General features: G+C 41.3%; 1 protein-coding gene across 5 annotated transcripts in view; it reads left to right on the top strand.

The window, feature by feature from the left end:
* CBFA2T2 (CBFA2/RUNX1 partner transcriptional co-repressor 2) overlaps positions 1-12,959 on the top strand; it is a 140,178-nt gene that overhangs the window by 121,324 nt on the left and 5,895 nt on the right. For 4 of the 5 annotated variants that reach the window (XM_046679088.1, XM_046679090.1, XM_046679092.1 and 1 more), the window contains 3 exons: positions 757-952; positions 7,823-7,891; positions 8,991-9,181. In XM_046679088.1, coding sequence (XP_046535044.1) covers positions 757-952; positions 7,823-7,891; positions 8,991-9,181 — 456 coding nt within the window. The remainder of the gene's footprint in view (positions 1-756; positions 953-7,822; positions 7,892-8,990; positions 9,182-12,959) is intronic. The other variant, XM_046679089.1, reaches the window with a different exon arrangement.

Below are 12,959 nucleotides of genomic sequence, written 5' to 3' on the forward strand. Positions count from 1 at the left end.
AATACAAATGAGAATTAGTGTAATAGTACAGAATGTAAGCCTGAGTTCTCTGTCCTGGTGGAAGAGAGTTTCTCCTCTCATTAAAAAGGGAAGAGAAGATGTAGTACCTGTTTGAAATATACGTACAGCAGCTTTTCCTTCTTGAGTGATATTGTCTCTGGATGTTATTTTTCTGATTACATTCTTATATAGATCTCTGGCTTTATCAGATGATTTGGTATGTTTTGGGCTGATATATAATGTGGTTACACCATAGTCTTTAAAGGACCATATTATAATGAGACCCTGGCTGTTTCAAGCTTGAATCCAAAAAAATGTTATTTTGAAATTCAAAAAAAAATTAAATGTGTGTATGTGTGTCTACATATATATATACATATATAAAGAAGCAGTGAGAGAGGCTGGCCCCAGGGTGTAGTGGTTAATTCCAGCACACTTCACTTTGGCGGCTCAGGTTTGCGGGTTCAGATCCCAGGTGCAGATCTATACTGTTTTATCAGCCATGCTGTGGCAACAACCCACATATAAACTGGAGGAAGACTGGCAAAATGTTAGCTCAGGGCTAACCTTCCTTGGCAAAAAAAAAAAAAAAAAAAAAAAAGCAGCAGTGAGAAAGGCTTTCAAATGTAAACTTGATCCTGCTAAACTTATAAAACAGTTAAAATTTCATTCTTTATAGTTTACCTGTTCTTGATTTTTATGTTGGTTGCTTGAATGTCCTCATCTTGCCTCTGCCTGACTTCCCCTTTGGCTCAGGCCCTGAATTGTATTATGGAAATGGTAGAGAAAACAAGGCGCTCCATGGCGGTTCTGCGGCGCTGTCAGGAATCTGATCGTGAAGAACTCAACTACTGGAAAAGACGATATAACGAAAACACAGAGATGAGGAAGACAGGGAGCGAGTTGGTCTCCAGGCAGCACAGTCCTGGGAGTGCAGATTCTCTCAGCAATGGTAAGGAGAGATTGTCACCTAACATGACAAGGAAGACTTTTTTATATTTTACTTTAAAGGAAGATGGTGCTAGATCGTGGAGTTAGAGAGACCCAGGTTATTATGTAGAGTAAATGAGGAAGTATGTCAAGGAGTGAGTATCTGGCACATTCAAGACATGTTGTCTTCCTCATGAAGAATGAGAATATTTGATTTCGTTCTGTTTTTAACTCTATATATGTGCTAGATGATGATCAAAGTGTGTTTGGTTGTTAAATTCAGCCTGACTGAGTATACTGGGTGCTCTCCTGTACATCACATTTATTCCTCACAGTAGCCCTGAAAGTGTTCACCTCACCTTCCCTCCTCTTTTTCCTGCTTCCCATCCAGGGAAATACCATTTATCAACCACTGCCTGACTGCCTCCTACAAAACTTTTACTGTACCAAGCTGTGTTGCCTTTTCCCAGCATGAAGCAGCAGAGATATGAGCAACTCTTCTCTCAATCCAAGGTGCTTCCAGGGCCCCACAGCCGTTTCCCTAAAAATGTTCCATCACATTCACCTAGTAACTGAAAAGGTGCCCTGTGCAAAGGCACAGCTGAATGACGGGCCATCTGTGATCACTCATTCCTCACCCACCTGCTCCAGGTTCCCAGTTTTCACCAATGAGAATGAATATCTTCTTACGACAGACCTCACATGTTCCACAGAAGACAGACATTATTCTCAAAAAGACTACAAAAATTGAGGCAAAGACGTTGGTAACTAAGGAATCCCACTCCCCCACTCCACCCACAGAGGTGACTCTTGAGCCAACCATAGATTAGCACCATTGTGGAATATCTAGCACAGCCAGATATCAAAGAATACTTATAGTTGTGGTATGATTCCTTTCATAAAAACTTCAAAGCTAATCCTCAGGTTTCCCTCACCATCTGAACCTTCACAAATATTCCCTGTAACAGCTTCAGAAAGTTCATCATCCAAATCACAAACCTTCCATCAACGAGTCTGCCTGCATGCAGGTAAGAAGGCATAGAATGCAGAGTGAGCTGGAGTCATGAGTCAGCTCTCCTCCAGCCAGGATTGCAGGTCTTGCTGGTGTCATTTAAATATTGCTTTGCACTGGGGCCAGCCCAGTGGTGTAGTGGTTAAGTTCGTGTGCTCTGCTTCAGTTGCCTTGGGTTCACAGGTTCAGATCCTGGGCGTGGACCTGGCAGTGCTCATCAAGCCACAGTGTGGCGGCATCCCACATAAAATAGAGGAAGATTGGCACAGATGTTAGCTCAGCCACAATCTTCCTCACACAGACACAAAAAATTGCTTTGCATGGACCTCTACTCATCTTTATCTTTTGCTTGAAGGTTTAGCTAGGGTGCCTGTGTGTTCTGATTTGTCAGAGACAGTTCCAGTGTATGTTTGTTATCGTCTCATAACTATTACTAGCATCTCCCCCATTCTCAGAAATGACAACAATTGGGATGATAAATTATATTGTCACTCTAGGTTTAGCTCTTCACGGATCACAGTGTTTCCTTCTCTCACGTTTCTCAGGGCACTATCAATCTGTCTGACTTAAACAGTAGCTGTTAATATCTTTATTTGTGCATATTATACATATTTAGTGTTTTTATTTCACTGTTTCTCTTATAGTACATGGTGGTTGCAGTGTAGAAAGAAAGCATAATTCATATCCTAAACAAGCGTGCTATTCAAAATGTGGACCAAAACCACTCCAGAAACTACTTGTTACTGGTCTGTGATGATATGACGTGCTTACCCCGGATGTACTGGGGACTGCTTGCTTCACTTTGAGAAGAGTCCCCTAAACTAAGCAGTGCTTGCTTTATGTGCTCAGAGACATAATTGTTTTGCATTCTGGCATAAGTTCCTTATCTCTTCATGGACCAATAACAGTTTGTAGACTACTGCTTTGAGTAGCATTGTCCTATACTGTGCAGTATTCTTGGCATAGCACACAAGTATACTCACCAATGACTTCTAAATAATTAGATAATTAGTGTTTTAAATGTTTGGTGTTATGCAGAAATCCAGGTGGATTGTTATTTTTTAGTATTTAAGTCTTTTGGTGATTTGGAGAGAAATCAACTAGAGACTGGATAGCATTATTCCTTTTGCCATTTGAAATAATAAAATATAGGTTCTCTCAATCTGAAAATTTGTGTTTCACAGTATTTTCAGAAACAGATTCTGTTCAGACACCAAGGGATGTTTTGGTATTTTATTTAAAGATGCGTAAATAAGTGCAAAAATGTTAAGAAAAAAGCAAGAAAATGGTTATTAGAGGATTTAAGAGAATGGTCTCCTCTAGGGTTGTGAGGTGGAGGGTGCAGATGGCATAGAGTGCAGAGTGAGCTCTTGCCATCCTTCTTAGCTGTTCTCAGGACAGTTGCAAGTCTGGCTAGCATCATTTAAACAGTGCTGTGGCTTACTCACTTCTTGGGGACTTGGGTTGCTGAAAGTTTTCTATTTCTTGATCTGGAGGTTTATGGGTGATCACTTCATAATTTTTCATTAAATTATGCATTAATATTTTTATGAACTTGTTAGCCACCTAATGTTTTGCAATTAAAGTTTAAAAAAAAAAGTAAAGAAACTGACTCAGCTATCAGTTTTTCCTGAGAATGAGAGTCACCTAGCTGTTTTATAACAAATACACATTCCAAGTCTTTCCCTGGAGGTTATAATTCAGGGACCCAGGCATCTGAATATCTATGTTTAATGAGTTGGGAGAGCTGCCTCTAATTAAGCCCACAATCAGTACCATCCACAGTCATGGGGCTTTCATGAAGCTTTTTAGTGACGTGCGTTAGCAAACAGTCAAGGGTGACCAAAGTTTTAGTTAGGTAAGCTTCTGATATTATAAAAGTGGAGACCAAAATAGGAAACAGAAATAGGAGTTAACAGCAGCTTTTCAGGGAAAGGAAAACTTCAAAAAATACATTGTTAATATCACCAGAGTGAAAAAGATAAGAAAATAAGAGGATCCATGAAACTCGTATATCCAAATCATCTGAGTTTCGGAAACAGTGAACAGAACAGAAAGAGAAGAGAGAATAGTTGTTGAAATAATTCAAAAAATTTACTTAGAACTGAAAGACAGTGTTCCAGGTTGAACCACTCTCCCAAGTAAACACGGTGGAAGAAAGATTTATCAGTTAGCATCACTGAAAGTTAGAGGACAACTCTGAAGGAAAGTTATTTTAACTTAGAAGTCTGTACTCAACCACAACAATTAAGTGTTAGATTAACAACCCACAATTCTTCGAAAAATGCACCTCCCATCTACCCTTTATCATGGTGTCTACCACGGTTGGTAGGATTTACGCCAATACAAGAAGTAAACCAGAAGGTGGAACTAGATAAAGAGAGAGGAAGGGAATCCCTAGGATGGTGAAGGAGGGTCCCCAGCAACAGTGGTACAGCAAGCCTGGAAAGCAGCCAGTTCACACTGGAATAGCCCAGAAGCTTGCTGGAGATTTCTTTCAGAAAATGAAATTTATAAAATATTTACACAATAGAAGGAGAATTTGAGATTGACTTAGAAATATTTACATAAGAAACTTAGCACGTGAATAAACAAGGCAATTATTAACTCTAAGAAAAACAAAAACTTGTTGAAGAAGATAAAAAGATTCATAGAGTCTGAACCACGTGACTAGCTGTGATTAGCATTTACATTGAGTACTGTGAATGTTGACTATTGATGTATTGAGTATCTCTCTAGGGGAAAGGAAGGGGAAGGAATCGTGAATGTGTCTGGTGGGGTCGGGGTGGGGGTTAAAAGAGAATGAAACTTTTTCTTAATGAAATGGTTAGTCAATCAATAATATCTGCAACTGAAAAAATCAAGATGTAGCAATACTGGAAGGAAGAGTCAGCTAAAAGACACTTTACCATTGTTATAATAGCAAATATATATGACCTGCAGAGAGGTAAATCTCCTAGTGTGGTTTGGAAGACCTTAACCATGAAGGCTGGATTCTAAGCCAGGTGCTTGTCTTTGGTGGTTAACCCTGGGTGCCCATTAGAACTCACCTGGGGACTTCTGCAAAACTCCTGATGCCCTGGCCCCACCTTGAGATTCTGATTTAATTGGTCTGAGGTGGGACCTGGGCTACCAGAGGTGAGAAACATTCCTTTCTGTGCATTACCATTTAATTTTCAGAGCAACCTTATGAGGTAAGTATCATTTTTTAGTGAAACTGCATGGCCTATTGCAGAAAATACAGAAACATATAAAGAATTTACTAGATCATCATCCCACACTGAAGAATTTTGGAAATGTATCTGAGAATACTGAACTACAACTTTGTACTGATTTCTTTGAAAATGTATTCATTCATATTAAGCATGATCTCACATCATTATAGATTTTATAAACAATTTTAGTAACTATACAATATTATACCTTGTAAATATACTATAATTTCCTTAAGCTATTCCTGTTCTTGAACATTATGGGTTTTTGCTTGTTTTGTTTTTCTTTTTCAGTGAGTACTGCAATATTTAAAATCTCTGTATAGTAAGAATTTTTCACACCGTGCCTTTTTCCCTTAGGATATATTCTTAGCTGTAAAATGAATGGATTGTGGATATAGGCGTTTTTGTTCACTTGATCTTGGTTTGTTTTGATGGATAGGATAGCTAATATTTATGGGGTCAAACCTGTCTTCCTTTGTGGTTTGTTCCTTGACCTTCATCCCTACCCACGGTACAATAAATTTCATCTATGTTATATTGAAGTTTGATATGTTTGAGTTTTAAACACATACATTTAAAATTTTCCAAGTAGTTTAAATTTTCCTGCCATCAGTTAATGATGCTCATCTTTTATCTGTTGAAATGACATAATTATCAGATGCTACATTTTATTAAATACTTCAGTCTGGTTCCTTCATTGACCTTTCTGACTATATTAGTTAGCACTTTTAGTAATAAGAGCTTATCTGGGCTCTTACTATGTTTCAGCCAGTGCTGAGGCTTTTACATGTGTTTTCAAAAGTGCCGAATGAGATAAAGGAACTACTATTATATTCTTTTACATGGCAAACTGAGGCTTAAATAAGTTTTAAAAATTGGCCAGGGTCTATCCTTGTGGTGCAGCAGTTAAGTTCTCACGTTCCACTTCAGTGGCCCGGGGTTCACCAGTTCAGATCCCGGGTGCAGACATGACACTGCTTGAAAACCCATGCTGTGGCAGGCGTCCCACATATAAAATGGAGGAAGATGGGCCTGGATGTTAGCTCAGGGCTAATCTTCCTCAAAAAAAAAAAAAAAATATATATATATATATATATATATATATATGTAAATTTTTATGTGTATTTTACATGAATTAAAAAAATCTTATTATCCCCTTATCACTCCAGGGGATACAGAAGTAGGTTCTTTTTGATGATAGCTCTTGGAATGGGAGAGACTCCCACCCTATCCAACACCAGTTTGCAGCCAATTCCTGGGCATTCTCATGAGGACTAACCATTTTCTAAGGCTCCTCAGACAGCGTTTCATGCCAGGCTGGCATCCCCTGCCACACTGGCTGTTCCCCTGATTCCTCTTTGCACCATAGGTTGGTGAGTGAGTGTTCAGAGCATAAAATCTACTTTTCAGATTAGCCTCAACAAAGCATAAGGAAATGAGGAAGTCGGCTAGCACTGACTCATTAAAAAAAAAGTTCAGGGACTGCCTCAGTGGCATAGTGGTTAAGTTCACCCACTCTGCTTCTGCGGCCTGGGGTTCACAGGTGCAGATCCCAGACGCAGACCTACACACCACTCATCAAGCCATGTTGTGGAGGCGTCCCACATACAAAATAGAGGAAGACTGACACAGATGTCAGCTCAGGGGCAATCTTCCTCACCAAAAAAAAAAAAAAAGAAGAAGAAGAAGAAGGAAAATTCAAGTTACCTTAATTAGTTTTCACACTTTTTAAAGCAATGGTACCATTTCTTATAATCACAATAAACATATATGATAAGTCACTCACCCTTGTCCCCTTCCCAGCAACCCCCTTGGATGCCTCTTGGGGTACATTTGAAATACACTGTTCCAGATCAGTATTTTCTTTACTACGTGCTTTTTTGTTTCTTTGTTGATGAGCATTTTAAGAAACTGTAAAGGAAACCTCCTTAAGTTACCTGTAAGGATTCAGAGTTGCCACAAAACAAAAGCCATATTCCCTGATATATCAGAGAGCACTTGCCAGCAACCTGTGCATGATGGGGACAGTTAAATTGGATACAGACACACACAGAAATTTTTATCTGTAGTTATATTTTAGGGAGTGCCTTAAAAATACATACATGTTCATAAGGGAAAAAATAAGAGCATACAGATAAGTAAAAAAAAAGAAAGGGAAGATCACTTTTAATCTCACTACTGGGGCTGGCCCCGTGGCCGAGTGGTTAAGTTTGCGCACTCTGCTTCATCAACCCAGGGTTTCGCCAGTTTGGATCCTGGGCGTAGACATGGCACTGCTCATCAGGCCATGCTGAGGCGGTGTCCTGCATGCCACAACTAGAAGGACCCACAACTAAAAATATACAACTATGTACCGAGGGGCTTTGGGGAGAAAAAGGGAAAATGTTAAAAATCTTTAAAAAAAAAAAATCTCACTACTTTTACTGTTAATATTTGAGGTATGCATGTGTATGTGCGTCTACACTTGTGTCTGTTTTAAAACTAAACAGTGTACTATTTTATGATCTGTTTTTATCCCTTACCAGAATATTTTTTGCACTAAATGACCGTATATGTTTTGATCTTTCTAAGTGGTGAATGAGAGGCCTGATAAATTTTTCATAAAAATAAAACATGTCGATTATAGATAGCTTCTGACCCTATGCTGTTTATCTCTCTTCTGTAGATTCTCAGCGGGAATTCAACAGTAGGCCAACAACAGGATATGTACCTGTGGAGTTTTGGAAAAAAACTGGTATGTGTCTGTCTTCTTCTTCTTCTTCTTCTTCTTCTTTTTTGTTTTTTTTTTGAGGAAGATTAGCCCTGAGCTAACATCTGCTGCCAATGCTCCTCTTTTTGCTGAGGAAGACTGGCCCTGAGCTAACATCCGTGCCCATCTTCCTCTACTTTATATGCGGGATGCCTACCACAGCATGGCGTGCCAAGTGGTGCCATGTCTGCAGCTGGGATCCGAACCAGCGAACCGCAGGCCGCCCAAGCGGAACGTGCGCACTTAACGGCTGGGCCACCAGGCCAGCCCCTACAGCTCATGTTTCTTACTGAGTTCAGTCTTATATTCCTAATTGCTGCCTGGTCCTTTGTACCTGGATACCCCAGAGGCACCTCACCTTCTCACTTGCCTCCACAGCATTTTACTTATCTGTTTCATTGCATAGCACTAGCATTCCTCTCCTTTACCTCCACCTCCAGGCCCTTAGAGGCTACCATCCTCATTCTGCCTCATCCCTTCTATGCCACTTGCTTCTGCCTCAATTCAGAATCTCTTGTATCAGCTAGATCATTGCCTTAGCCTCTCAGTTGGTATCTCTGTCTTCAGTCTTTTTTCCTTGCATGGGACCCTTTAGGGGTTCATATTTTCTTTAGAAAAAGGGCCAAATTCCTTAGCATGGGATGCAAGACTTTCCAAAAATTCACTAAATTTTGAATGAATTTCTCAACCATCTCAACCTAGACACATTTTCTTGATGCTCCGTTGCCACTTGTTAAGCTGATCACTTTTTCCCTTGGAACTCTTGTCTTATACTGACATATATGATGGCACCTAAGCCACCTTTATACTTTCACAAACAGTTATGAGAAGATGGATTATGTCTTAATCACCAGGTATCCCCAGCCCCTGGCACAGTGCCCACCTTTATCTACCTACCCAACAAATAATTGCATGAATGGACAAGTGAGTATAAGAATAAAAGTGAATGCGTATGTCATATGTTCATCCCTGTATGTTTTTAGAAAAGTCATCTTGTTTCAGCTCTGTCCCTTCTTAGGAAATGATGTGAAGTGGGAGGGAAAAGATTTCTCGGCCAGTTGATTTTACTGTCACTTTCTTCTAGAAGAAGCTGTGAATAAGGTGAAAATTCAGGCCATGTCAGAAGTCCAGAAAGCCGTTGCCGAGGCAGAACAAAAAGCCTTTGAAGTGATTGCAACAGAGAGAGCTCGGATGGAGCAAACCATAGCAGACGTCAAACGGCAGGCTGCAGAGGACGCCTTCCTCGTCATAAACGAGCAAGAAGAGTCTACGGAGGTCAGAGCTCTGTTAGCCCTGGGGGCTGGGGCTGGGGCAGCTGGAGTGACCAAGCCCACTACTTTCTTTTCAGGTGCTGGGCAGTAAGACACAATAGTTTGCTCTTGAACTAGATGATTATAATTTTTCTTCAGTACCGGAAGAGTTTTGTTCCTCAATTATTATATTGTCTTGGTTCATATTGGTTTAAATTTTGAAAACTCACCCTAAAGACGGAGTTTGTGGAATTGAATGATAACGATGACCACCATTGACTGAGTGGGCTTCCTATGTGCCAGACACAGAGCTAAGTGTGTGCATTGTCTTTTTGGTCCTCAGAACAACCCTGTGAGGTAGGTATTGTTGGATTCCAATTTTACAAATGAGGAAACTGTGGCTCAGGGAATTTAACTGAGTAATCCCACAGTGCTGAAGCCAGGTTGCAAGGATGAGGAAAAGCAGGGCCCTGTGGCATCCGGTCTGTTTCTAAACAGGAGAGTTCTTTTATGAATTGAAGTGACAGATCTAGCAGACCTGCCCCACTCTCCCAGACTCAGGGCCCAGGACTTGGTGATGCTTCTGCACAGGACACTCTTGTTCTATAATGAGGACAAAAATGAACTGACTGGAAAGAAAAGAGCATATGACAAAATCATCATCAGTCCTTTTGAATGGTAACAAAATTTTTCTGTAACTTTTAGGGTTTTTCAGATAAACTTAAGACCTGAAAGAAGCCTGTTTCTGAAAGTAGATAGATCCCATCTACCACTTGAGAGATCAGCTGTCCTTGGGACATTCTCTTGAAGTTAAACAATGGAGATTTTATTTTCTCATTCTGTTTAAATGAGCCCTGTCAATATAGCAATGCCAAGCATGGCAATATGAAGATGAAATGCCTAAATGTCATGTGGCTATCACAGAAGATGTGGAAAAATTCTTTATTGTAGCACTGCAGCAAAGACGTTGAAGTGTGAGAAAACAGTTCCTGTAACCCTCGTCTCTTCCTTCTCCCCTGCTGCTTTTTCTTTAGAATTGTTTTTAAGCAGTGATATCTCTATTTTTGTTGTATTTAATTCTGTATTTATAGCCATCCAGGTCAATATTTACCTACTTTTATATCTATATTTATCTTTAATTATGTCTATCTCCAAAGAAGTGTAACATTTTGGCTAAGAGCATGAGTTCTGGATTTGCCCTGCAGGATTTAAATCCCAGCTCTCCATTTATAGGACTGTGCTTTTAAGGAGCTGTCATTTTAAACAGTGCCCGAAGTGGCCTGCAGGTGAGGCACACACCAGCATCCATCCCAGCAAACCTTCCCAAACAGGGCAGGGATAGCAGGGCCTAAGCTTTGGGTGAGTTTGCGTTGGGCCAGGAGGACTGATTTCCCTCCGTGTCATCCAGAAAATTCTACTTGAAGTTTAGTAGGTTTCCCTGAAGTTTCTTATTCATCCTGTGAGAGGTGGTTTGGTCTAGCGGAAGGAGCCCTGGGCTGCAGGTTAAGAACCCTGAGTTCTGGTCCCAGTTCCCCTTCACAATGGCAGTGTACCCTTGAGGAGTCAGTTTCCTTCTCTGTATGATCAGCCCCTATCGTGCTAGTCTCATAGTTTTTAGGAAGATATAATTCGATCATGGTTGCAAAAGTGTTTTTAAACTGCAATGCACTGTGCAGCTGGAAAGGGTTTTGTTCTGTTGTTAACAACATACATGTATAAGCTGTGGCAGCTCCTACTCTTGTAAAACAGCCGCCTTCTTTGAGGCCAGACCCAAGCATGTCTCCTGTAATGCCTTGGGTGGAGGAATGAAGTAAGAGGTTCCCTATCTCTACCACAGGGCACCTTCTGTCCCCAGCCTGGATTTCTTGGCAAACACAATGGGCTAGCAATTGCTTGTAAGATGAGGAGTCATTTCTCCTTTGGGCCAGGTTTGTAGTAAGGTCAGGGAGGTCTGGGATTGGTTCCAGGGATTTTGACAAGCCCCAGGTAGTTCTAGCCAGTTCTGGTGGTCTGGTGGTTAAGATTCTCACTTCCATGGCCCAGGTTCATTTCCTGATCAGGGAACCACACCACCTGTCAATTGTCATACTGTGGCAGCTTCATGTAGCCGTAATGCTGAAAGCTCTGCCACCACTATTTCAAATACCAGCAGGGTCACCCATGGTGGACTAGTTTCAGCTGAGCTTCCAGACTGAGACAGACTAGGAAGAAGGACCACCACTTCTGAAACAACTGGCCATGAAAACCCTATGAATAGCAGCAGAGCATTGTCTGATACAGCTCTGAAAAATGAGAGAATGGGGCAAAAAGACCTGGCAGAGTTCTGCTCTGCTGTACACAGGGTTGCTAGGAGCTGGAATCCGCTTGATGGCACTAAAAACAACAGGTAGTCCTGGTACAGGTGGTCCCCAGGCCACGCTTGGTGTAATATTGGCATAAACTTATGGCCCATTCTTGACAAAGGAAATTCTGGAATCCCATTTTTGACTTTCCTAGTCAGTAACTCAGAAGGTTTATAACCTTCTCCCATTAACTACAAGGGACTGTTTGGCCAAATGTGTTGCTCCAGCTTTGAGGAACGCTGATTTGAAGGGTGGCTACAACAGTAATAAGTCTTTTATCTTATATCTTGGCAAAAAGCCTCATGGTTAAGTCAGGGAAAAGCTACAGGGAAAGGGAACGTGAAAGTGTCTTTTTCACCCTGGCTACTCTGACACTAACCACGTTGTTCCTGCATTTCTGTGATCCTGCCTCTGTGGGAAGCTGTTTATCTTGTCTCATTGTATCTCATAAATCATGAAATAAGCTATTTTAAATAGGCAGCCACGGTGAAAGTTCCAGTCGTTTTTTTTTTAAAGATTTTATTTTTCCTTTTTCTCCTGAAAGCCCCCCAGTACATAGTTGTCTGTTTTTTAGTTGTGAGTCCTTCTAGTTGTGGTATGTGGGACGCTGCCTCAGTGTGGCCCGATGAGCAGTGCCATGTCCTTGCCCGGGATCCAAACCAGTGAAGCCCTGGGCCACTGAAGCGGAACATGCGAACTTAACCACTCGGCCATGAGGCTGACCCCAAGTTCCAGTGGTTTAATGCTGTGCCCCGGTGTGAGATTTACTTTCAGACTTGGACAAAGAGAGTAAAGTTTCTCTCATTCGCCTGGGGTTGACCTTGTGGCGTATGTTGCCACAGCAGCCCCACCTAGGCAACAACTGAGTTCTTCCCCACAAGTATTAATGTTCTGCCAAAGCATTGTTTGGAGTCAGCCTATCAGACTCCAAAGTACTGAAATTCTCTGAATGCAGTTTGCTTGAGGATCTGTAACGGTGACCTAAAAATTCCTTCTGTTCCCTCTTTTGGTCCCCTGGTGTTGGTATCGGCAAGTTTGGCAGTCCTCAGAGTATATATCCTGAGAAGCCTGTTGTGTTGGAAGGGAATCTACAGTCCTTTCTAATGCTCTTTGAAACTAAACTTGTACATTGAATATTGCGGAGTTAGGAGGTCTGGGTTCCAGGCTTTGCATAGCCACATAATCATTTTATAACCTTAGGTAAGTCTCTGCCCGCTGGCCTTCAGTGTCCCATCTGTACAAGAAGTGGGCAAGATGAACCCAAGGCCCTTTTCAGCACTTGTTGTCTATTGTTTTTCACTTGAGCAAGTGTCCTGGTTTCTTTGGGGGTGGTGTCTTTCTTTCTTGAGGGGACTACAGGAGTGGTCAGGCCCGGCCTCGTGACTGGCTTCTGCCATTCTGGAGAACTTGGGGTGAGGGGGTGGGGTGCTGACTACTCAAGTCCTTCCTGACACCTAAGAA

The sequence above is a fragment of the Equus quagga genome, chromosome 12 (genome assembly GCF_021613505.1).
Source record: "Equus quagga isolate Etosha38 chromosome 12, UCLA_HA_Equagga_1.0, whole genome shotgun sequence".
Classification (NCBI taxonomy): domain Eukaryota; kingdom Metazoa; phylum Chordata; class Mammalia; order Perissodactyla; family Equidae; genus Equus; species Equus quagga.